The 24,397-nt window shown below is 40.4% G+C and overlaps 1 protein-coding gene across 1 annotated transcript; it reads left to right on the top strand.

Moving 5' to 3' along the window:
- Positions 1 to 2,609: 2,609 nt before the first annotated feature.
- fgf18a (fibroblast growth factor 18a) lies at positions 2,610 to 24,358 on the top strand. The gene is made up of 5 exons (XM_079438257.1): positions 2,610 to 3,695; positions 19,972 to 20,011; positions 20,524 to 20,701; positions 22,425 to 22,531; positions 23,394 to 24,358. Exons 1-5 carry the CDS (start codon positions 3,664 to 3,666, stop codon positions 23,661 to 23,663), a joined length of 627 nt encoding a protein of 208 aa, XP_079294383.1. The 5' UTR covers positions 2,610 to 3,663; the 3' UTR covers positions 23,664 to 24,358.
- The last annotated feature ends 39 nt before the right edge of the window (positions 24,359 to 24,397 follow it).

Below are 24,397 nucleotides of genomic sequence, written 5' to 3'. Positions count from 1 at the left end.
ATCTCCCGTTCCACCACATCCCAAAGGTGCTCTATTGTATTGAGATCTGGCGACTGTGGAGGCCATTTTAGTACAGTGAACTCATTGTCATGTTCAAGAAACCAGTCTGAGATGATCTGAGCTTTGTGACATGGTGCATTATCCTGCTGGAAGTAGCCATCAGAAGATGGGTACACTGTAGTCATAAAGGGATGGACATGGTCAGCAATAATACTCAGGTAGGCTGTGGCGTTTAAACAATGCTCAATTGGTACTAAGGGGCCCAAAGTGTGCCAAGAAAATATCCCTCACACCATTACACCACCACCACCAGCCTGAACCGTTGAGACAAGGCAGGATGGATCCATGCTTTCATGTTCTTTATGCCAAATTCTGACCCTATCTGAACATCGCAGCAGAAATCGAGACTCATCAAACCAGGCAACATTTTTCCAATCTTCTATTGTCCAATTTTGGTGAGCCTGTGCAAATTGTAGCCTCTGTTTCCTGTTCTTAGCTGACAGGAGCAGCACCCGGTGTGGTCTTCTGCTGCTGGAGCCCATCTGCTTCAGGGTTCGACGTGTTGTGCGTACAGAGATGGTATTCTGCATACCTTGGTTGTAACGAGTGGTTATTTGAGTTACTGTTGCCTTTCTATCATCTCTAACCAGTCTGCCTATTCTCCTCTGACCTCTCACATCAACAAAGCATTTTCGTCCACACAACTGCCGCTCACTGGAGATTTTCTCTTTTTCGGACCATTCTCTGTAAACCCTAGAGATGGTTGTGCGAGAAAATCCCAGTAGATCAGCAGTTTTTGAAATACTCAGACCAGGCAGTCTGGCACCAACAACCATTCCACGTTCAAAGTCACTTAAATCCCCTTTCTTCCCCATTCTGATGCTCGGTTTGAACTTCAAGTCATCTTCACCACATCTAGATGCCTAAATGCATTGAGTTGCTGCCATGGGATTGGCTGATTAGCAATTTGTTGCCAAGCAATTGAACAGGTGTACCTAATAAAGTGGCCGGTGAGTGTATAAATGACATCTTAAAATAAAATTAAATAAATAAACCTGCTCCACTGAAATGCTTTACTGTATACTGCACATTACGTCAGATTTACATAATATGCACAGTATTCATATCATGCATAATAATTTTAAATAACACAGAAATAAGAATGGTATGCTATTGAGAAAGCAGCTTAGGTGTTGCACTTGAATACCTGATGGGTGAATGAGTGCAGAGATCCTACAAACTCCCTCTAGTGGAAGCACAGCACAAAACACCAGAGGAAACTGGATGTTGGAGGTGACGGGCGTTGGGAAGACTGGAGGGAAACAGTCTCTAAATGTCAGGTGGATTAATAATGGTTCTTATCTGCCTCTTCTTTCCTCCTCTCCGTCCCTCCTTTCCTCTCTCTTCCTCTGAAAAACAACTTTCTTTCCAATGGCACATACTTCACGAGGTGGGAGAGGTTGAACAAGAAGCAAACATGAATGCATTTAGAGAAGAAAGTCGATGTGCGTGTGTGTGTGTGTGTGTTACAATGGGTGGAGGGGACCAAAGGGATGACCTGCAAGTCCAAATCACTGACTAAATACTGACCCTCGTGTCCCACTATTAATAACGGTCTCCCAGCTCACACACACATGCACGACAGTTTTTTGTTTGAGTGTGTGCGTGGGTTAAAAAATGTTAGTTAAACAGACAGAAGACATTATGAGTTAGACAAACGAGTCCTAAATATGGTTTTAATTGGGTACCTGCTTATAAAAACAGTCTAAGCATGATCAGGCGGATCTGTTTGCTAGATTTGAAGAGATTTCCAGCCAGTCAGACTGGGAGACCAGCAAACCCTCTTATGCTGGTTTAAGTTTTTCAAGAGTAGGGTTTGGTTAGTTGCGTTAGGTCTATATAAAAACAACAGATGTCTATGGTATGTCCTCATTTAGATAGCTGAGTGTGTGTGTGTGTGTGTGAGTGAGAGAGAGAGAGAGACGAGTGGAGGGGGTTCGGAGAGGGTGGGTGAGTGTTGGCTTGGTTGACCGTCTGCGGTTCTGTCGCGGTGCTGAGAAATGTTCCTTTTGGATCGGACCGTGAACTTTCATACCTCCCTCTCGCTTTCAAGCGAACCGTCTCTGTTCACTCTGCCCTCTTGAGTTTTACAGTCATGAAACGAAGACTCAAAATGCATCAAAAGCACTAAACTTCTGGAAGCACTGTAAAGCGCTCTGGCTGATCTGTGCTGGTCCCGGTTTACGCGAGGTGGGGGATTTGGTTTTGAACCAATGGCAGATTTTTACCCTCTTACAGCGTCGGACCCGGCCTGGGCTTAAGTCAGGGGCGCGATGCGTCCCGGTGGGACCGCTGGTTGTCCTTTGTTGCGCACGGTGACATTGGCGAGTGTTTTCGCTGTAGTCGGGCGGCATCACACAGGGGCTGAGTAATCTCGTTTGGATCCAATAAGTGTGTGTGTGTGTGTGTGTGTGTGTGAAGGGGGAAAGCAAACGGAGAGGGAACGAGGGAAAGAGGAGGGGGGCTGGGGGAGGGAGGGTGGATTGATCTGAAATCTTGTTTTTTTTTTCTCTTCTTGGAGTGATTTCTGCGCTCTGCCGTGAAGCTTCAGAAGACAAACGAGCGGAGAGGAAACAAGCCGCGCAAACGCTTTCCAGCTTTGTTAGTTTTCTATCCAACGTTTTACGTGAATTTGTGAATGAAAGCGGCTGAGGAAGAGGAGGCGGCGCAGGTTAAGTGGACGCTACTTCCAGTGCACGGATCGCCTACTTTAATGCGCAAAAAGAAGACGCGTTTTCCCTCACTTATCGAAGCGCTTTCTTCGGGCAGACTTTTGCGCTGTACTGGGGGAGCTGCAAACTTTCTTCATTTTAAAAATAAATAAAAAGCTCAGATTGCATTCTTTCCCCCTTCAAACATTTTGGAGGTGATGTCATCGGCCCGTGTTTTGGCTGTTGCGCTGGAGCCCCAGAATTGATTCCGGGAAATCAGGTGCAGGGAGCTGCGAGCGTGTGCCGCTTTCCTTCTGCTTTCACTTTCCCCCTTCATCTGACCTGGACCGCGCCGCCGTCTCTCCGGCGCAGCAGCCATGACCGAGCACGCTCCGCGGTACCCGGAGTCCAGCTCGCCGCCGCCGCGTCTTCATCACTCCATCCCCGTCCAGGTGCTCTGCCTCCCGCGGCGCGTCATTTCGCCCGTAGCGGACCAGCAGTGACACGAACTCTCATGCGTGCGCATGCACTACACGGAGTTTTATTCCTAATCTGTGCAAAGACATTTTCAGCAGGAAAAGTTACGCTTGGGCTGCTTGAAAAACACTGGGCGCCTTTCGCTGGCTGTTGAAAAGTTTTTACGAGCGGAAACGGCGCATAGGTGTGAGTCGCGTTTGAACTTCGCTTCACCTGTTCCTCAGACTCCGGAGGATTCAGCTTCGCCCCGCCTCCTGCCGGTTACTGATCGCGCACCGCAACCATCCGTGTTGCTCACACCCCGCTGACCCCTTGCCGCCCGTTGACGGTGAAAAGATGCAGTCCACCGGCGGCAGCGGGAACAATCGCGGACCCTGCATTCAAACGGATTAAACAAACCGGAAAGACGTGAAGCTGTGACCCGGAGAGGCCGTTTCGCAAGCGCGCACGGAGCCACACGGACGCGGAGGAAGCGATGTGGGCCTTTCTCTCCACGGTGGCTGTCTTGTAAGTCATTTGTGAATGAGCTCATGCAGAATGACTCTTAATGAATCGTTGCCTAAGTTGTAATACGTAAATTCTTAATCAAAAGCAGTCTGTGTGCCACACGCTTCACTTGACGTGACAAACTCCAAGTCTTGCATACATAATGATCTCATGACATCACCCCTCTGGGTTGCCATGGACACAGATGTCAATCACACCCAGCTCAGGTAAGGCCCTGTCCAATGAAAACCGGTTACTCCAAAGGTGTGTCTGACACTCTCCGTATTTTTCTTTCTTTTTTGTTGTACACATATGGCAGTCATCTTGAGATGGTTATCGTTCCTTTCCCAACCTGCGGATGGGACCAAAGGGCCTCTGATAATCCACTCTGCCCAGAATACCGACGCTCCCCCGGGCAGGCAGAGCAGCTGTCTGGTCCTGTCCAGCCAAATTACTAATAATAACGCCCAAGGATGGTTGTTCTAGCAGGCATGGAGCTGGCACCTTATCTGCTGTCTGGATAGAGTGGAGAGCCTGTGACCTTCTCCGACAGGAAACTGCAGTTTAGAGACAGAAAAACATAAAACGGAGCTTTAACATTCTCAGACGGTTGTGCAGAATTAGCCGGGAATTGTGCAAGTGAGACTAGATTGTGTTTGCCGTCTTGTTCTCAAGGCTGGTTTCATTACAGGCTAATTCACTTTTTCAACTAATAATCTAAAATAGTAGTTTTGGTGGTTCAGGGTCTGTTGAAACAGAAGACGACAGCAGACGCAGATGTGTCAAAGTTTTATTTTCCCGTGCACAAGAGGGTATTTGTTTGCGAAGAGGTGAAGATACGTTAGTTGATGTTTATCAGACACGTTTCATTCAAAGCTTTTCTCAGTGGTGCACCTGCGGTTCAGTCACTAGCTCAAGGCCATAGTGATAAGCAGCAGACAATGGAAAATGATTTGATTTAGTGCACTCATGCAATCAAAACAGAAATTTACAAACCACGTTCTTCAAAAAGAAAGTTGAAATGCATGGAATCGATCCTATTTACAAACCAATCAATTAACTGAGCAATTTCTGAGTGTAAGTCTCTAAGTAAATACTACACCCATTTTTTTTTATCCCAGCATTCATTTTCTTGCCGTTTCATGCAATATCTGGGTCTATTCTAAGTTTATATCTCACAATTCTGAGTTGCAAAATGTGAATTCTCACATTTCTTCTCAGAATTCCAAGTTTGTATCTCACAGTTCTGGATTTATCTCGCAATATTTAGTTTAGATCTCAGAATTCCAAACCCCCCCAAAAAAATCAGAATTGCCAGATTTTTAAACACAAACTTGTGAGGAAACATCGGAATTGTGAGATAAAAAGCAGCAAATACATTTTATTTTGTGGTGAAAATAAGCTTCCATAGGTTTAGTGTTGGTCAGGCCAAAGTGCTGCTCAACCAGCGTGGTTTTTCTGATGCATCTGGTGACCAAGGAAGTCTTGCTGGTTTACATTGAGAGGACCGTCAGCAAGCATAGATGCAAAACAGGTTTGAAATGATTCATGTGAACTTCAACAGAAGGAGTGAAAATCTAAGAAAAGAAATTCCCATATCAGGACAGAAACAGTGACCTTCAGTGAGTGCTGTAGAAACCAAGGCTTTTACCGTGACACATGTAACATGCAACAGCCCACAGACGGGACTTTCTGTTCCTGTAGATCTTTCAGAGAACATTAATCTTGAGCGTCGACCTGACTGGCAGCACCTACAGCCCTGACTGCGTTTCTCTTCCCTTCTCTGTGCTGCTATATTGTTTAAACTTGGCCAGCGGTGTAAATTGTGCTTGAAGGTTGTGCGGGGTGATTTGGGATATGACTCCACCTCGCTGTGCTCAACTCTACACACGAACGCCTTCAGGAATCGTTCTGTCTCAGGTTTGATGATGTCATCACCCTGCTTGTTTTGGCCGCCGACAATAACGCTCAGTAGAGTAAAGCTCGCAGCTACTTTCTTTCTTTTTCCCTCTCTTTCCCCTTTCCCCCCCATCTTTCTCTCTCTCGCAGGCCGCAGGCTCATTGCGGTTTGGGAGGGATATGGAGAATCCGAGGTTGCAGCTGAAGTAGGGTTTTTTATTTTTTTCACATTTTCTTTCCCCCCTCACTCACTCACTCACTCACTCTCTCTCTCTCTCTCTCTCTCTCAGTGAAGCACTACTGTTTTAACAGCTGAGAGTTCTTACGGAACCAGAGCCAGTCTCACCTGCGCAGCCAGGGTTTGGCAGCTACACCAACCGTACATGCACAGATCCACAGCCAACGTGTGCTGATCTGCAGCCAGCATGCACAGATCTGCAGTTTGCATACAGTGTGTGCAGAGCCACTGCACATGCATGACCTCAGAGAAACAATAATGCATATCAGTCAAATTTACAACATTTGTAAACCGGAAAATGCCATCAAAGCTCACTAAAGCTCTAAATATACTCAATAATATTCATAAGACCTTATTAATGACCACATAAAATGTTTGACAGGCACAGAAACTGAAAGCTTTTTTATGTCTGTTAGCTATTGTATAGATAAATATTGGATAAATGTTTGGATACAATACCATTCAAAAGTTCGGGGTCAGTAGGATTTTTTATTTGATGAAAGAAATTATTACCTATATTCAGTGAGGATGCATTAAATTGATCAAAATTGACAGTAAATAATCTTACAAAAGATTTTTTGATTCTTTTCAACTTTCTATTCATCAAAGAATCCTGAAAAATAAAACTTATTGTGGTTTCCATAAAAAATATGAAGCAGCACAACTGTTTTCAACATTGACATTAATAAGAAATGTTTCTTGAGCAGCAAATCGGCATTTTAGAATGATTTCTGAAGGACCATGTGACACTGAAGACTGGAGTAATGATGCTGAAAATTCTGATTTGATCACAGGAATAAATTACATCTTACAATATATTCACAGAAAACAGTTAATTTAAATGGTAATAATATTTCACATTATTGCTGTATCTTTGATCAAATAAATGCAGTCTTGGTGAGCATAAGAGACTTAAAAAAAAAAATGTTGCTGACCCCAAACTTTTGAACTGTATCGTTCATTTGTTTAAACAGCTTCATACATATTCACATCAGAAATGCAGACAGCGTAGAGCAGAGTGCAACAGGTATGCATGGATTAAAAAAAAACTGCACACAGGTGTTTATGTGAGCAGGTGCACACACATAAACACACATGAGAACCAGGTCAGCAGCACATGCACATCTGCTCAGTTATGGTGCGCAGTGTGTGGCCGTTCGGGGACTCAGGTATGAAGGGTCAAAGCGCAGCTGTGTGTCGGCCAGACGGGTGAAGTCTGTGCCATTTAGCAACAGGATATACAGAGCGTCTCTGTTCCATTTACATTGTTAATGTGTTACAGCGAATACAGACAAACACACATGCTTGTGAACATATTGGGCCAGTATGAGTGAAGAAAAGGGCCTCGCATCTGTTATGGAGAAAGATGCTCATTTTACATTTTCCAACATCTTGTTTCTCTTGATGTGGAGGAGTTTAGTAATGGAGGAAAATGTTTTGAGAGTGTGGTGGCACCTGCGTTTCATGACTTGTTTTATGTGCTGAATGAATGCCAGGAAATGATAGAATAGAACGGCAGATCATCTCCAAGAATCTGATTGGTTGGAATTGCTCATAGATAATTCAGCATCAAGGGGTTTTGCTAGTTAGTATGACCCTGTAACTATACCATCTGGAAGTAAAAACCATCCAAAGTAGTAAACGTTTTTCCCCTAATCACTCTGGAGCTGCAGGGAAATGATATAAAAACCTTTATGGCATAAAAACAATGAATAAATCCCATATACATGGTAAGGCCATTTCATATAAACTGAATGAAATAAACTATTAATCACAGCACAGGGTTTGGAATCATGGCTGCATCTGAAATCGCACACTTCCGTACTATATAGTAGGCAAAAAATACTTTTTCTGAAGTGCAAATCTCATGGACACTTTACTATCCCATAAGGCCATGGGAGAGGATTTGTGAACAGCAGTAAAGTGTGGTAGGTCACATGACAATGACAACATGATGAACTTAGTACATCCAGATTACATTAATACTCCACGTATTCATACTACACAGAACATACTTGTTTAACAGTTGCAAAGTAATTGCTAATTCAAAAGAAGTACCTACTCAGACAGTATGTGATGTCAGACACAGTCCGTATGCACATCTTGTGGTCATCAGCCAATCAGTGTTGTCATTTCCCTGCAGCTCCAGACTCATTAGTCACATGGAACGGCTCAGGTGATTGGCTCATAAAACCTGTATGCAAAATAGAAGGATGGCAAGTTTGCATGCACTTTTTTTTCTGAATGGTAATTCTAACAGGATGCTTTTCAAAGTTTTAAAGCCACGCTTGATTCAGTCCCTAAGAGGTCATAGGTTGCATATCATGGCAAACACTGTTTTTCTGGTCCTTCGAAATAAGAATTTGCTGTACTATGCAGAGACTCTCTAGCATTCACAATGGAATCTAAGCTGCAAAAACGACTTGTTCAGAAATCATCATGGTTATGACAGTTATGACATTTACATATCAAAGCCTATTTTCTGAGCAACCCACTAACTATTCAGCGCTGTTCAGCAACTGAGCCTGCCATAGAGAATGACAGCATGAACCCGGATAACAAAGAACGTTCTCAGAACGTTGTTGAAAGGTTCTCTCAAAGTTATGAACAAACGTGCTTCCAGTAATGTTAACAGACGTTTTGCTTATGTTCTCAAAACGTTAGCACAAAATCATTATTTATGCATCGTTCATGGAACATTTGTTTCAGAAATGCTTTTTAAATGTTGTTTCTACTTGTTTCAGAACATTCATATAGAACATTTAAAAGTAACTTTCTCATGTTTACAAAATGACAATGGAATGGTCCTTTAACATTCGCATAAAAAAAGAAGACGTTTTCATAACTTAATGGGAAGATTAGCAAAACGTCCTTCTTACTGGAACTACAGCAGTACTCAGAGGTTAGTCAATCATAACAGATGTCATTAACGCATAGACATCTCTAAAGATTGACGCATTTATCTTACAATCTTCCTCCAAGGGACTTGCTCTTTTGTGGTAGTTTATCAAAATACAGACAAGTATATGATCATCAGACAGATTATTACTATAAATCATGTGTGGGTAGTTGTTAAGCATACAGCAGTGGTGAACATGGGAAATGTGGTTTTTGAACATTGTGCAGCTATTATAGGGTGTGTGTTCCTGTGGTTTGTTGTTTAATGTAGGGAGTGTGTAGCTGATGTGCACAACACATTTAATGAATGAAATGTCACTCAGTGACATTTATTACGTTATGCTACCATATTTTGTATGCAAATGAAGCTGAATACAATATATCCATAGCTTTATGTATAGAGCTGTGCAATAATATAGTTGACTTTTTTTTTTACAGTATGTATCCAGGTAAGGTTGGTTATATTTATACTAGTTGTATCATTTGTCACTAATTATTAATTTAACTAATTAATTTGAGTTATTAATGTAGCCACAGAAGGTACATCAATAGCTTCAGCCCAAAATAAATATTCAGTTTAAAAAAAAAAAAAAAAAAAAGGCTGAGATGGTGCTTTTCATGAACGTGGGCAAGTAAATACACTTCTTTTAAATGACCATATCAGTAGTCCATATGACTCGTGCACTACATTCTAAGTATTCTGAAACCATATGTTTTGTATGAGAAACAAATTCATATTCCCCAGAATGTGTCTGTGAAGTTTCAGCTCAAAATACCCCACAGATCATTTATTATAACTGCTGGAAAATGTCATTTTTGGGGTGTGTCTAAAAAAGAGCTGATTTGGAGTGTATGGCTTTAAATGCAAATGAGCTGCATATTCCCGCCCCGTCTTCAGAAGAGGGCGTCGCATATACGTCTCTCTGCATTACATATCTACAGCATAAACAGCCGGTATAAGCAACATAACAGAGCGAGAGAACCGGTGTTCAGCTGTACATACGGGAAGTCAAATGCACTGAAAGTGGGACAAAACAGCATGATGTTACAGAGCTCACGCCGCGCTGACCTGTCATGGGCGCAGAGCAATGTACTGAGCCGCGCGACCGTGCTACTGAATGAATCTAGCGCTACGAACGGCGCAAACTAATCTCACAAGAGCGGCGCTCATCAGTTAAACATACTTAATGTACGCACACAAATACGGTTAAAACGCTAAGCACTATAACGACATGACATTCACAAAGGAGTCTGGAGTGATACACATATTTAGGTAGATGTTGAGGCTCATTACCTTGAAAGATTGAAGTAATCCACAGTGTCCTCAGCAGCTCGGATGTCTTACAGTCTTACATCCAAACACAGAGCTCCAGGATTGCTTGCGAGACATTGTTGACATTACAGCTGCTCGAGCACAGAGGAAAAAAATGGAGGACAGCTTACAACCGCTGAGGGCGGAAACTATAGCAACGCAGGGCTGTCAGTCATCCCCCATGGCCCCACCCTCCGAAATGTGACGTCCCACTGCAGTGAGTGTCAAAACAGCAGTGGTTGAACTAGGTATTAGTTGAACTAGGACTAGGTATTTTGCATAATAGGTGCCCTTTAATATTTTTACTTAGTTTTTATTTTTCATTTTACAGTTTTAATTTTGTTTTTTGTCATTTTTATATATATTTTTTAAATATGTCTATATAGTTTTATTTTTATTCTTTTTTTATTATTACATTTATATTGTTTTTTTTTATTATTATTTAAGTTAACATTTGTTTTATTTCAAGCAACAAATTATTTTATGGTTTTAGTTTTAGTTAACTATAAAAATTCCTGTCCATTATAGAACCTGGACCATTCCTTTATTGTGTGGTTTTGTGATGCAGTATGATTGAACATGAGGCGTTATTAGTGCATGTGTATGTTAAGTGTGTGTTGACAGGCATGATGAAGAGATGTGTGTGTGTGTGTGTGTTTGGTTGCAGCTGTCAGCTGGTTAGATGCTTCCTCTCTCTCTCATATCTCTTCATAGCTGAGGCAGTGTGGGGGAGTCGTTCATTTTCTACTTCCAGACCGGGAAACAAGAGAGAGGAAGGGAGAGAAAGAGCGAGGGATTAAAAATGACAAGATGAGAAACACTCTCAATTCCTTTCATATCTCCTCCATTCCTGTCTTTTTTTCCCCTCTGGCGTGTTTTCCTTTGTTTGCGGCGCCTCCAATGACCCTGCCGGTGATTTCATTTGCGAGGTGAATTTTTGTGCTGTAAACAAGAGATGGGCCGTAGCTGAATCATCCGGAATAAATCAAAAACTACCGTCTTATCGCGATCGGCAGAATATTAATGTCGAAAAGAGCCACAACCCAGCCGCAATTCTCACCGATCATAAGGTCAGCCGGAGGAAACCTCATTGACGGGGAATCTCGCAGAATGAGCTCAGCGATTCGCTGTTACATCAGGGGTCAAAGGGCATTTCTGCGATTGATTGCGCCAGAGTCACTGGAAGCGTCTTGCTTCTGAAATCATAAGACTTCTTTTGCGAGTGTCTCCAAATAAGCACATATAAAACACTGAGATGTTAAAAGATGAATTGTTATTTATGCATCACCAATCTGAATCACAAACATATTAACGAAAGCTAAACGTTTTCAAACACTCAACTGGTTTTCCATTAGTTGGACAAACAGAGAGCCTGTGCTAAACACATGCCATTGGTGATTGGTAACTTGTAATTTACTTTACTATAAAGGTTCTTTATTGGCATTGATGATAGCACGAAGAACCTTTAACATGCATAGAATATTTCCATTGCAGTTTCTTTATCGTGTAAAAAAGGCTCTTTAGAATTTTAAAATGTTCTTCACAGTAAGAAACAAATGGTTCTTTTAAGAACTGATCACTGAAATTAACCCAAAGTAGCTCTTCTGTTGCCTCACTGTGAAACCCCATTAGAGAACCTTTATTTTTGAGATTGTATAGTTCATGCTTACTAATTATTAAAACCAAGTATACTTTTAAGATAAATAAAAAAAAAAAGCAAAATAAATTACACCCTTAAACGAGTGCATAGTCTGATAACTAAAACCAAAACTATTAAAAACACTTTATTAATTAAATTAAATTTGACATTAAATAAAGTATGAATATTCAATTAAAAACTTAAACTAACCAAAAATTTGAAATGTTGCCTAGTCAACTACTTGAAATAAGCTGAAGCACAAATTATTAATTGGAAAAAACATTAAAAAATTTAAAACATTAAAAAAATAAAAAATTGAAGAATGCTAATAAAAATTAAAACAAAAACTTATTAAAAAGTAAAATTAAATTAAAACTACAAAAATAAACTTAAAATATATAAAAAAAATAAATAAAAAAATAATACTATAAATATTAATGCTATATAAATAATAGTATTTAAAAAAATATTTTACATTGAAAAAAATAACAATAAAATAACTAACTGGAAATACATTGTAAAATACCGCAAAAACCAAAACAAATGAATTAAAAGTAAATTAAACCTAAACAAACAAACAAAAAAAATCTAATGAGAGAACATTTAAAATTTAAAGTACAAAAATAAAAAGCTAATTCAAAACATTAATAAAAAATATAATAGTATATAAATAATAGTAAGTGTTCACATTCTCATCATTGTGTGAAATATCTGATAGACATATTTAAAAAGATTTGCATATATACATTCTGGACATCTGCTGAATGTTGTAGCAACCTAAAGGAAATGTTTTAGCATCTTCATCTTCCAGATGAAAATACATGAGTCCAGGTAACATATGCATATACTTTCAGGGATTTGCCATACACTAAACCAACCCTCACATGAACCTGCTGACAGAAGTACATTTACAGCCGATTTAAACAAACTACTGGTAAGTTATGTAAAAGTCAACTATTAGCGAGAACATTTTTGACTAGCATTTTGGCCATTTATGGCAAAAGCTGTCCACACACCCATGATCTCAGACATTCGGTCATGAGGAGGTCGCGGGGTCACTGGCGAGACGATAAGGAGGAAGTGATGTGTTCCGGTCGGTTCACACCCACTCTCGCCTTCTCAATGAGTGACATCACACTGACCACACCCACACCACCCAGAGAGAGAGAGATCCGATTCACTGCTTTCATCGAACACTTGCCAAGAGTGCGGAAAAGAAAGATGTAGAAATGTGTGCATTAGCTTCTAGAGAGAGAGAAATAAAGAAAGTGAGAAAATGTGTGACCCTGAAGCACAAAACCAATCATAAGTAGCACGGATGCATTTGTAGCAATAGTCTACAATATACTGCATGAGTCAATATTATCCATTTTTCTTCTATGCCAAAAATCATTAGGATATTAAGTAAAGATCATGTTCCATGGAGATATTTTGTAAATTTCCTACCACGAATATATAAAAACTTAATAAATTCAATATTTCGATTTTTCATTTTCCTTTGAGCCCTCAGATTCCAGATTTTCAAATAGGCCTGGTTGTATCTCAACCAAATATTGTCCTAACAAACCATACATCAATGGAAATCTTATTTATTCTGCTTTCAGATGATGTATGGCAACTAGCAGATTATTAGATTACATTAGATTTCTATATTTCTGTTTGCATTTTAATTGTAGTTAATTTTAGTCATTTTGTTGTGTTTTTATCATTTCTATTTTTAGAAATAAGTCTATATATTTTTATTAGTTTTAGTTTACTTAGTTTTAGTAATTTTAATACTTCAATTTAAACTTTTTTTTTTTTTTTGATGGTAAAAATGAAACTTTTGCTCATTACTCATTCCTTGACATTCATCAAACTCAAGGTTTCACCTAGTGGATGAAAAACAGGTGATAATCACACAGACTTACTTTAATAAGCCATACCTAGGGACCGGAAGATCACAAAGAAAACTCTAGAAGCCATATAAACTTAAAAACCATTCAGAACACATTAGTAACCTAATAGCAACACCCTGACAACCACCCGCAAGACCATCCATCCATCCATTTATCTACCATAACAGCAAGTTCTGTACAAGCAAACACCTCTCTGCACATAAAAGAAAGTATTTTAACATCCTAAAAATCATACGTGTCAGAACTTGCTGCATCTGATGACAAACACATATTACACAGGAAAACACACAAAACTGAGGCTCTACCTCTTCTGCTGAGCAGGTTTTAAAGTCTCTACCTATAGGAAAGAAAAAAAAAAATAATAATAATAAAAAAACACAAAGGAGACTTTCAATAACTTTTTTTTGTTTTGTTTTGTTTTTTAAATGGAATATTTTATTGAGCCTTTAGAAAAAAATAAAAATAATAATGTGTTTTTTTGTTGTTGTTGAACATCATATTTGACGCATCAGGCATTTATGGCTCATAGTCTGACAGAATGAGAATATGTAGGAAAAAACAGCTCAATTTTATTCAGAGGCCCAAACTGAGCAAAATTTGGTGCAGATGCTGATATTTATATAAAAAGTAAGAAATTCTGATGCTTCTAATGTAAATCAACGAGATCTTTGTAATAGTATAGCACATACCTGCATAAAATTATGTTACGTTAGTGTGAAGACCAAAGAGTGTAAAGACCATCGACTCTACCGTGCGACTCCACCGGGCAGGGACACCGGCAAGGGATAGTAGTAGCTTTTTTTTTTAATTTTTTCATTGATATGTTTATTATTGAAATGTTGTTGTTATATGCATGTGTTAATTTTATTTAATTTCTTTATTTTCTTAAATATGTGGGTAGATAGTATTTATAGAGTTGTAACTTTTTAGTTTTAGTTACTTTTTCTTATTTGTAAGTCGCTTTGGACAAAAGCGTCTGCTAAATGACAAAAGTAAGTAAGTAAGTAAAGTAAAATTATATACAGTGGGGAAAAAAATATTTGATCCCTGCTGATTTTGTACGTTTGCCCACTGACAAAGAAATGATCGGCCTATAATTTTAATGGTAGGTTTATTTGAACAGTGAGAGAGAACAACAACAGCAACAAAAAAAAAAATCCACAAAACACATTTAGAAAAAAATATAAATTGATCTGCATTTTAATGAATAAAAAGTATTTGACCCCTTCAAAAAAAAAACATGACTCAGTACTTGGTTGCAAAACCCTTGTTGGCAATCACAGAGGTCAGATGTTTCTTGTAGTTGGCCACCAGGATTGCACACATCTCAGGAGGGATTTTGTTCCACTCCTCTTTGCAGATCCTCTCCAAGTCATTAAGGTTTCGAGGCTGCCGTCTGGCAACTCGAACCTTCAGCTCCCTCCACAGATTTTCTATGGGATTAAGGTCTGGAGACTGGCTAGGCCACTCCAGGACCTTAATGTGCTTCTTCTCGAGCCACTCCTTTGTTGCCTTGGCCGTGTGTTTTGAGTCATTGTCATGCTGGAATACTTATCCACGACCATGTGCTTTCTTGAGCAGGGGGACCTTGCGGGAGCTGCAGGATTTCAGTCCTTCATGGCGTAGTGTTACCAATTGCTGTCTTGGTGACTATGGTCCCATCTACCTTGAGATAATTGACAAGATCCTCCCGTGTAGTTCTGGGCTGATTCCTCACCGTTCTCATGATCATTGAAACTCCACAAGGTGAGATCTTGCATGGAGCCCCAGACCGAGGGAGATTGACAGTTATTTTGTGTTTTTTCCATTTGTGAATAATCGCACCAACTGTTGTCACCTTCTCACCAAGCTGCTTGGTGATGGTCTTGTAGCCCATTCCAGCCTTGTGTAGGTCTACAATCTTGTCCCTGACATCCTTGGACAGCTCTTTGGTCTTGGCCATGGTGGAGAGTTTGGAATCTGATTGATTGATTGCTTCTGTGGACAGGTTGACTTTTATACAGGTAACAAACTGAGATTAGGAGCACTCCCTCAGCAGTATATTTTTTTTCCCCACTGTAAATATCAGTTGTCACTCTACTGTGCATCTCCAATAATGTCTTATAAAGATGATTTTTAAATGCTTAGTTTGATTATCAAAACAATGCAATGCAATACAATGATGATTGAGAGATTAACAAATAAAAGTTCCTCAAATGCCTGATGAATTTTGATATATTCACTGATTTTTCTAAAAAATTATCAAGTGAAAGCTAAACTGCTTCAGTCCAGTGAGTGTTCACCTTGAACTATTACTAAAAATATCAAAGTTTACTTCATAAAAATCAGGGAATATTTTACAGCAAAAAGACACGTGAAGCACGAGCTGAAGGTGGACATTAAAAGGACATGTATTTAATAAAAAGAATAAACTATCAATCAGAAGACAGAAGGCATGTAGTATATTGCGTGCAACAGCAAAGTTTTGATCATGTCAATCATTTAGAGCCGTTAGAAATTTAAATAAAAAATAATAATTAAACAGTAGGATCATAGGGTTAATAACTACACAGGAAATCCTTGCTGGAGACTCTTGCATCTCAGATGTTTCTCCTTAGACATTCCACCTTTGATACCAAAGTCAGAGATCTCAATAGAAACTCAATATGAATCAAATTCATCCAAGATTCAATGACCTGAGCTAATGTTATAGCTCCATTCTCTTACTGTTTTGACAATACGGAGTCATTTCTGTCCAGTTTTATTTCTCATAGGAATTTGAAGAAACTGCACTGAGACAATAGTGTCATTATTCAGCTCAATTTAGTTAAATGTTGATTCAATTTAGGTTTAAATAATGCTACGAACTCAAGCCAATGATAGATGAGATGTTGCTGTGTTGGGAAGCTCAAACGGTCTGTCTCACAGAGTTGAATCAGCCGACAAATTTACTTTTAGTTGTCTCTGCATATTAAGCTGGGACCGGAGAAAGTGTTTTTACATAAGAAAAATTGCACACATCATCGTCAAGCGTCTCTGAGCAGAAGTGAAATCTGTTTCTCTGCTGGTTTCTGACGTTGGAGTCCGTAGCAGGCGTTAGTCCCGTAGGGGCCTGTGGTCTCCTCATGGGCTGTCATAACATCGGACTTTTTACACTGACTTATGTTGAGCAGACACACTGATCCGTCCTGCGGGCCTGTTCGATTTCAAAGTGGCGGTCCCCTGCCAGAACAGGGCCTGTGGTGATGGAGAAGTTTACCATGGACCCTTCAGCTGCAGCGCTGCCCTCATCCACTCGCTCTTATACGCTTAAAATCTTACTCACACCCACGGCCTTCCAAGTTTCCATAAAAATCTGAGTTATGTTTCAAATGTCAGGTTTTTCCCTTTTCCAACAACATGTGGCGATTAAACCAAGAAGGGAAAGTAGTTTAGAATCGTCATTAAAATTCACATCATCTTCTAAATGCATGCTGTTGTGAACAATTTAACTGTGCATGTTTCATTTTTTTTATAGTTTTAACCTTGTTTAATTATAATCCAGTTAACAAAAATATGGTCTAAGAACGTTTTGTTAATGTTCCTATTAAAGGGATACTTCACCCCAAAATGCAAATTTTGTCATGAATCACTTACCCCCATGTCGTTCCAAACCCGTAAAAGCTTTGTTCGTCCTCGGAACACAATTTAAGATATTTTGGATGAAAACCGGGAGGCTTGTGACTGTCCCATTAACTGCCAAGTAAATTACACTGTCAAGGCACAGAAAAGTATGAAAAGCAGGATAGTCCATCTGCCATCAGTGGTTCAATCGGAATTTTATGAAGCGACGAGAATACTTTTTGTATGCAAAGAAAATAAAAACAACATTTATTCAACAATTCGTCTCCTCTCTGTCTCTCTGTGTCAGCGTAGCGCCATTTTGGAGATCATCCGATGGACGCAAAGTGCGTACGCTATTCTCGGTCATCAGTAACGCATGGATACGTATTGTACGTTTATTTACGATGATCTGAGCGCAAACAGCGTATCCATGCATTACTGATGATTAACCTTCCCTCTGAGAATCATGCCCATAGTCAAGTCCTGCTTGAACCACTGTTGGTCTTTCCAAGAGGCCAGAGCTGTAAGACAGGCCTGGCTCACCCTGACACACAGTCGTCCATGACGCCACGCATTTGTGGTTTCAGCCAGTACTGAAGTGGTCTCATGCGGAGCAGGCCAAACTGTAGTACTGGTGATGCCAAGTCCATGAGGCCCAGCATCCTTTGAAACGTCTTGAGAGGGCGAGAGGCTCCGATTTTGAAAGAAGCCGCAAGCTGTTGTATGGCCAGTGCACGTTCTGGCATGACCATCGCCCTCATGTGGACCGAGTCGAAAACTGCTCCCAGGAATGAAGCTAGTTGGCTGGGAGACAGTGAGCTCTTGGCAAAATTTATCCTGAAACCCAGGCACTCTAAGTGGCTGAGGAGGAGGGACCTGTGGGATATTAGCTCAGCCTCAGACTGGGCTAAGATGAGCCAGTCGTCGAGGTAATTCAGAATGCCAGGCCTCGGCCCGTGTGATGAGGGGTTGGATTAGCTCGGGTGGTGAGTCACCATGAGGGGGACCTGACACTCGTGCTAGGTGAATGAGAAAATTTGCTCTCTTTTTGAAAATGTTTGTTTTATTTTTCTCGCTATAAAAGCGGCTGTTTGTGTGGGCGCGGAGAGTCGAGGAAGGGCACCTTGTCAGTCTCCTAGATTTTGGTGAGGATTAGCCACAAGTGGCACTCCAACACCACTAAGATGGCCATTGACTTCCCGATGACCTGTGCTGTAGCCTTCGTTGCTCACAGGGCCAGGTCTGTTGTGCTGCGCAGCTCCTTGAAAGCTGCGGGGTCAGGTCCGGACTCATCCATGTCTCGGAGGAGTTTGGACTGAAAGACCTGGAGCACGGCCATGGAGTGCTGAGCTGAGGCTGCCTGCCTGGCAGAGGAGTATGCTCATCCAGCGAGGGCAGATGTCGTCCTGCAAGGTTTGGATAGATGAGCAACCTTCGCTTTCCATCCAATGGCAGTGGGTGGGCAGAGGTGCTCCAGGGAAGGCATCTTCTTCAGCGCTGTCTACTGAGGAGAGTGCAGAAGAAGTGGATGTGCAAAGGTGAGCCAAGTAGGGAGCGCGCATCTGCCGAGGGACACTGATCTGGGTGTACAAAGAGGACGGGAGAATCCTCTCTGCTTGGTGAGGCATGCGGGATCTGGGCCAGCGTGAGCTTGCTCACAGCCGAGCGCTGAGTCCCTCTGCCCCACTGTTTTTAAACAGAAAACGGGAGAGCGTGAGGGTCGCAGTCGCTCTCTAAGAAGAAAGTGATCCGAGCGCGCAGAGAGGCAAGACTCAATGTGAACATCCCATCTCGGTCAGAGCGGCTTTCACGTAGGGCTTGCCCAGACATGAAATGCACTCTGAGTGGCCGTCGTCAGCTGCAATGACAGTGCAGCATTTGAAACAAAGCTGCTGCTCTTTTAGAAAGAAATTTGCTTTTTTTAGGCTCGCCGGATGGCAGCTGGGGATGAGCTGGTATCTGCGCTGGATGCTGAAGACGGCTCCAGGAGTGGGTGGGAACAACAAAGCGGTGCAGGCGAGTCAGCGTCTTGTCCGCAGTGAGGCATGTCAACGGCGAGGCGGATTCAAGTCCCGTAGATCAGCGAAGGGAAGATCCTCGTCACTGAAGGAGAATTGATCTGAGATCCTATTGGCTCTGCCCCTTCTGGCGGGCTTTCTCTCCATAGCCTTGTGCAGCTCCACTGCCGGTTCGTTTTTTAATTCACTGCACGAACCAATGGTCGTGCAGGTTCACTGCGTGATTATAAAGGCTTCAGTCATCTGAGAAAAAGGAGTTTTCCCCATAAGCATCTAGCGCCGCAGCATGAGTGTAGTATCGAAAGGGAACTAAGTATTCTGATTGGCCAGTGACAACATTTCTGTTGTCTTTTTGTATAAAGGCCAATGAATTGTGTAATATCCCCGATGGATTATTTTTATAATGCTGTACTAGTTTAATTTCTCTTGAATCACTCTTCACTCTTTTTCTTGTCATATTGTAAAATAACTCAACTCAAATTATTCTTTCATATTCATGTATTTTATGTTTAATAAGTACACTGTAAAAAAATTATTGGAATTTTAAATGGTAAATAAACCCTACTAGCCAGACATAAGACCCCAGTCTTATTTGTTGATAATGAGTGTCTAACTCTACATAATCCTTTACATAAACTATGATACTCAGACTGGAGGATGAGTCAAGCTCTTAAGATGTTCATTTTAACTTCACATTCCCTGTAGACCTGATCCGTCAGCAGGGCTTTGGGATGCTGGGTGGAGTTGTTTGTGTTACCATGGTAACACTCACCTGACCTTGATTGCTCTCTCTGTCTTTCTCTGGCTCCTCAGGTATATCCAGATGATGCTGGTCATGTGTAATCCTCTACAGGTGAGTTAACCTGAAATCAAAATAACCTGTTTAATGGGCATTCCTGGTCTTATTGTGCATGATTCAATTATAAATGTCTTTATAATCCTACATCAAAATAGTCTGACTTAATGTGGAAAGTTAACAAAAAGGTTCAATTCGTAAGCATTAGTTCATTTATTAGCTACCATGAACTAACTACAAGAAATACATTTGTACAGCATTTATTAATCTTTATTTAAATCTATATAACACCATGGAAAAGAAAAAAAATCCACCTATTTCAACTTAATGTAAATTCAGTTTCTGACTTAAATTTTTAAGCATAACCAACTTGGTTGTACAAGTCATTTCAATTCAAATTACATTAAACAACTTAATAATCATGTGAAATATCACATAACTTAGGCTAATACCGTAGTGCTTTTTGGTAGTGATGAGTTCAGAATTGTTTTAACAATGAGTTCACTTGAGAAAAATGCCAGAATATAAGGGGAAATAAAGAGTGGATGTGTGTGGTCCGTTGCCTGCAGGTGTTTGGAGTGGACGGGGTGAATTTCAGCGTGCACGTGGAGAATCAGACTCGTGCACAAGACGCCATGAGCCGACGACATCATCGCGTGTACCAGCTTTACAGCCGCACCAGTGGGAAACACGTCCAGGTGCACGGACGCAAAATCAGCGCCCGCGGAGAGGACGGAGACAAATATGGTAACAACACACACACACACACACACATAAGAAAGACCACCCACACACACACAGGAAACAGGAAAAGTAGAAGACAAAGACTCGGCTACTGCTGATACAGTGATTCACAGACAGAGAAAAAGAAGCTAATGAATTCTGTTTTCGTGTAGGTCATCATTACAGTAATATAAACCTATTTTCTTGGATTTTAGTCATATTACCATAATTCCCAATGGTGTCAGTTCCAATATCTACCAAATATTCGAACATTTTCATACTCTAGATTTCAATATTGGTGACTGGAAAACCTCAGTCAATCACCATCTTCGTTTACTCCTTTCTCCCCCCTTCCATCCATCCATTCATCCATCCATCCCCCTCTCCTCCTCTGAATGGCCTTGGATGGGTTTCAGAAGCACACAATCAATGGATGTGAAAGTTGAAAGAGGATATCTGCATTCAGATCTAACAGTGGGCCTGTTTTATTAATGGGTGCATTTCACAAAAACATCCAAAATGTACTGAATTAATGCATTTATTTATTTATTTTTTGTATTTTCAGAAATAATTTTCAGAGACATTTGCATAAAAAATTATGTTTTTTCCTCAAATTCTTATTATTGTATTGCATGGATACATTGTAATATTATTACAAGACTTTAATTAGCAGGTTAGTAGCAGTTTATTATAGTTAATGAAAACTAAAATGTTCATTACATGAAAGAAAATAAATGTTAACTGAAATAAAATACCTGAACTTATTTTATTTAGCTAATTTCCAAAGCAACATTTATAATTTTTATTTACTAAAATAGCTAAGATATGAATAAAAATACACAAATTAATAAAAGTTTAAATAAAATTAAAATCATAATGGGAAATACAATACTAATGTCAGAATGCAACTGAATGAGAATGTCTTGAAAACAGAATTAATTATCATGCAAATAATATTAGAATTCAGAAAATTTGAATGGTCCTAAAATGGCCTTTGTTTTAATTATATAAAATATAATTTCTTACTTATTTGCTATAAGAATATATGACCTGGACACAATCTTGACAGTTTTTGTGAGATTCACCCACATAATTCTTTCATTCTTTATTGTGAAAATATTATTCCGAAAGCTTCCAGAGAGCTTGAGGTTTTGTGATCGACTCTCCTCATCAGGAAATAAAGGGAAGAGAAAGACGGGGAGATGGGAAGGGGGTGAGGATGAATGTATTTACACAGCGAGTGAGGGATGTCTGGATGAGGCGAGATTGGAGGAAGACAAAGAGGTTATTGATCTCTGGTGACCCCTGCGCTCATAAAAGGTCACGCTGGAACCATTTCAGAGCTTCAACTGCCATATCCTGAAACACACACACACACACACACACGGGCTGAATGACCTCACTGGAGGCTGACAGTGAACTGTAGCTGGAGGCTTTTATAATGCTATGCATATAGTTTTATGCATATTGACCCACCATTGCCAAAATGTATCCTATAATGCCATGCCCGGATTAAAACTTCAACTGCTGGTGTAATTTATATTGAGCTTGATTTGGCTTTAAACCATCAGGTTATCAGCCTTCTGTCTCTTTCTGAACTGTTATTAATAGTGCCAGTCAAGGCAGCAGCTCAAACAGATCCATTGCATCAAATTATAAACACAAATTTTTTACGTCATTGCAAAACCAGAGCTCACAGTGATATTTTAGTAACGTCTGTCTGTCTCTCTGCCTGTCTCTTTACAAGCCCAGCTCGTAGTGGAGGCAGACACGTTCGGCAGCCAGGTGCGAATCCGAGGGAAGGAAACCAATTATTACCTGTGTATGAACCGCAGAGGGAAACTCGTAGGCAAGGTGAACTTCACTGCTGATTTCTTTCACTTTCCTTCTTTCCTGTATCACCTATTGAAACAAAGTTGAGACAGGATATGAATATAGAACTTGTCACATTTTAGAAGTAGCCATTTCTTTCTTCTGTGGAGCACAAAAGAAGATATTCTGAAGAATGTTGGTAAATCAATGGTTTCGCGTTCCAATGAGTTCCATAGTATGGACAAAAATGCCATGGAAACCAAAGGGACCCAAAGCTATTTGGTTACCAACATTCTTCAGAATATCATCTTTTGTGTTCCACAGAATAAAAGTCTGTCATACAGGTTTAGAAATAACATGAGGGTGAGAAAATGATGCAGATTTTTCATTGTTAGGTGGACTATCCCTTTAAAAAAAGAGATCAAATTTTCTTGTCAGCAACAATATTTTATTAAAATATGCTTTCAAATAAGGTAAAACAGCTCATTCCTAATTTTTGTGTTACTTTACCAACTGTCATTTTTAAGAACCAATATATGTTTCTAGTTATGGCAAGAGCTAAAATAATTTATCAGGTAGAAATGGCTGAGAACTTGCTATTAAAAAAAATCATTTAAAAAAAAATTGCAAAAAGTAAAGAAAAATCCTGTAAAAAAACAAATGGAAAAATCCTGTAGTTGTGAACTACTGAAAATTAAATTTTGAAACTTGTGGAATTAAATAATTTAATTATCATTATTATAATTATTTTAATATATTAGCACTCAGTTTGTGTAAACAAAAATGAGCCAATTTGTCAATACAGCAGAAGTAACAAAAAATAAACTGGTAATTTGCTGTTTCTAAGTTTGCAAGCTAACACATTTGTCTCCATGTGTGTATATGGACTTTTCTGTCTCCCCAGAAGGCCAGCAATCGTAGTGCAGACTGCGTCTTCATCGAGAAAGTCCTAGAAAACAACTACACAGCGCTAATGTCTGCGCGCTACACAGGGTGGTATGTGGGCTTCACCAAAAAAGGGCGCCCTCGCCGTGGTCCGCACACGCTTCCCAACCAGCAGGACGTTCACTTCATGAAGCGTTTCCCACCTGGAGAGCAGCCGGATTTAACGCCGTTCCGCTTCACTACCGTCAGCAAGAGGACCAAGAGAGTTCGAGCGGCACGACCACGCTAACGCAGACGCCAGTGTCCCACTGCTAACGTTTACATGAGGACGAGGAACAAACCAAAAGACAGTCCCAGTGAAAATGACACTGCTAATGCGAAGCAGGACCATCTTGTCTTATTTGAACAAACGATGTGATAGCATCACTTCATATAACACTGGGTTGGACCTCTACAACCCTAATAATAAATACTAGCTAAATTACACCAGAGCTGTGGTCAAGACAGCTTACTTCAGACACGGAGATGACTAACCAAAGCAAACACAAGCAAACGTCTGGCCCAGCGGACGGGCGCAGGAAGCACTGGGCTGTGCATCCAGCGAGCGGCCCACAACGAAGACACGAAACAAAAACACAAGCACATTGGCCTGTAGACGCCGATCGTGGGCAATTTTCATAAGACAAGACTTGGACGTGATCCCACCTAAGGGAGAGGAGCAGAAATCCCTGAACCTGCGTAAGAAAAAGAAATGGACACTGATTGGAAACTAAGACAGAAGGGCTACTGTTATATGGGAGCTCCTGGGATAAGACCTGCCTTAAAGGACACCCTCAGACAAAAATGCAAATTCGGGCATCATTTACTCACCACAAGTCTCTCCAAATGCATTTTTGTTTTTTTCACTGCAATACAGAATTGCATGCCTGTAATTTGTCAGACTACAGTTCATAGTTAACACGTCTGTCAAGCTCTCGAAGGGACAAAAAAAACACCATAAAAAGTTAATTACGACACATGTAT

Source organism: Barbus barbus (assembly GCF_936440315.1).
Source record: "Barbus barbus genome assembly, chromosome: 17".
Classification (NCBI taxonomy): Eukaryota; Metazoa; Chordata; class Actinopteri; order Cypriniformes; family Cyprinidae; genus Barbus; species Barbus barbus.
This window is presented reverse-complemented; position numbering and strand designations above follow the sequence as displayed.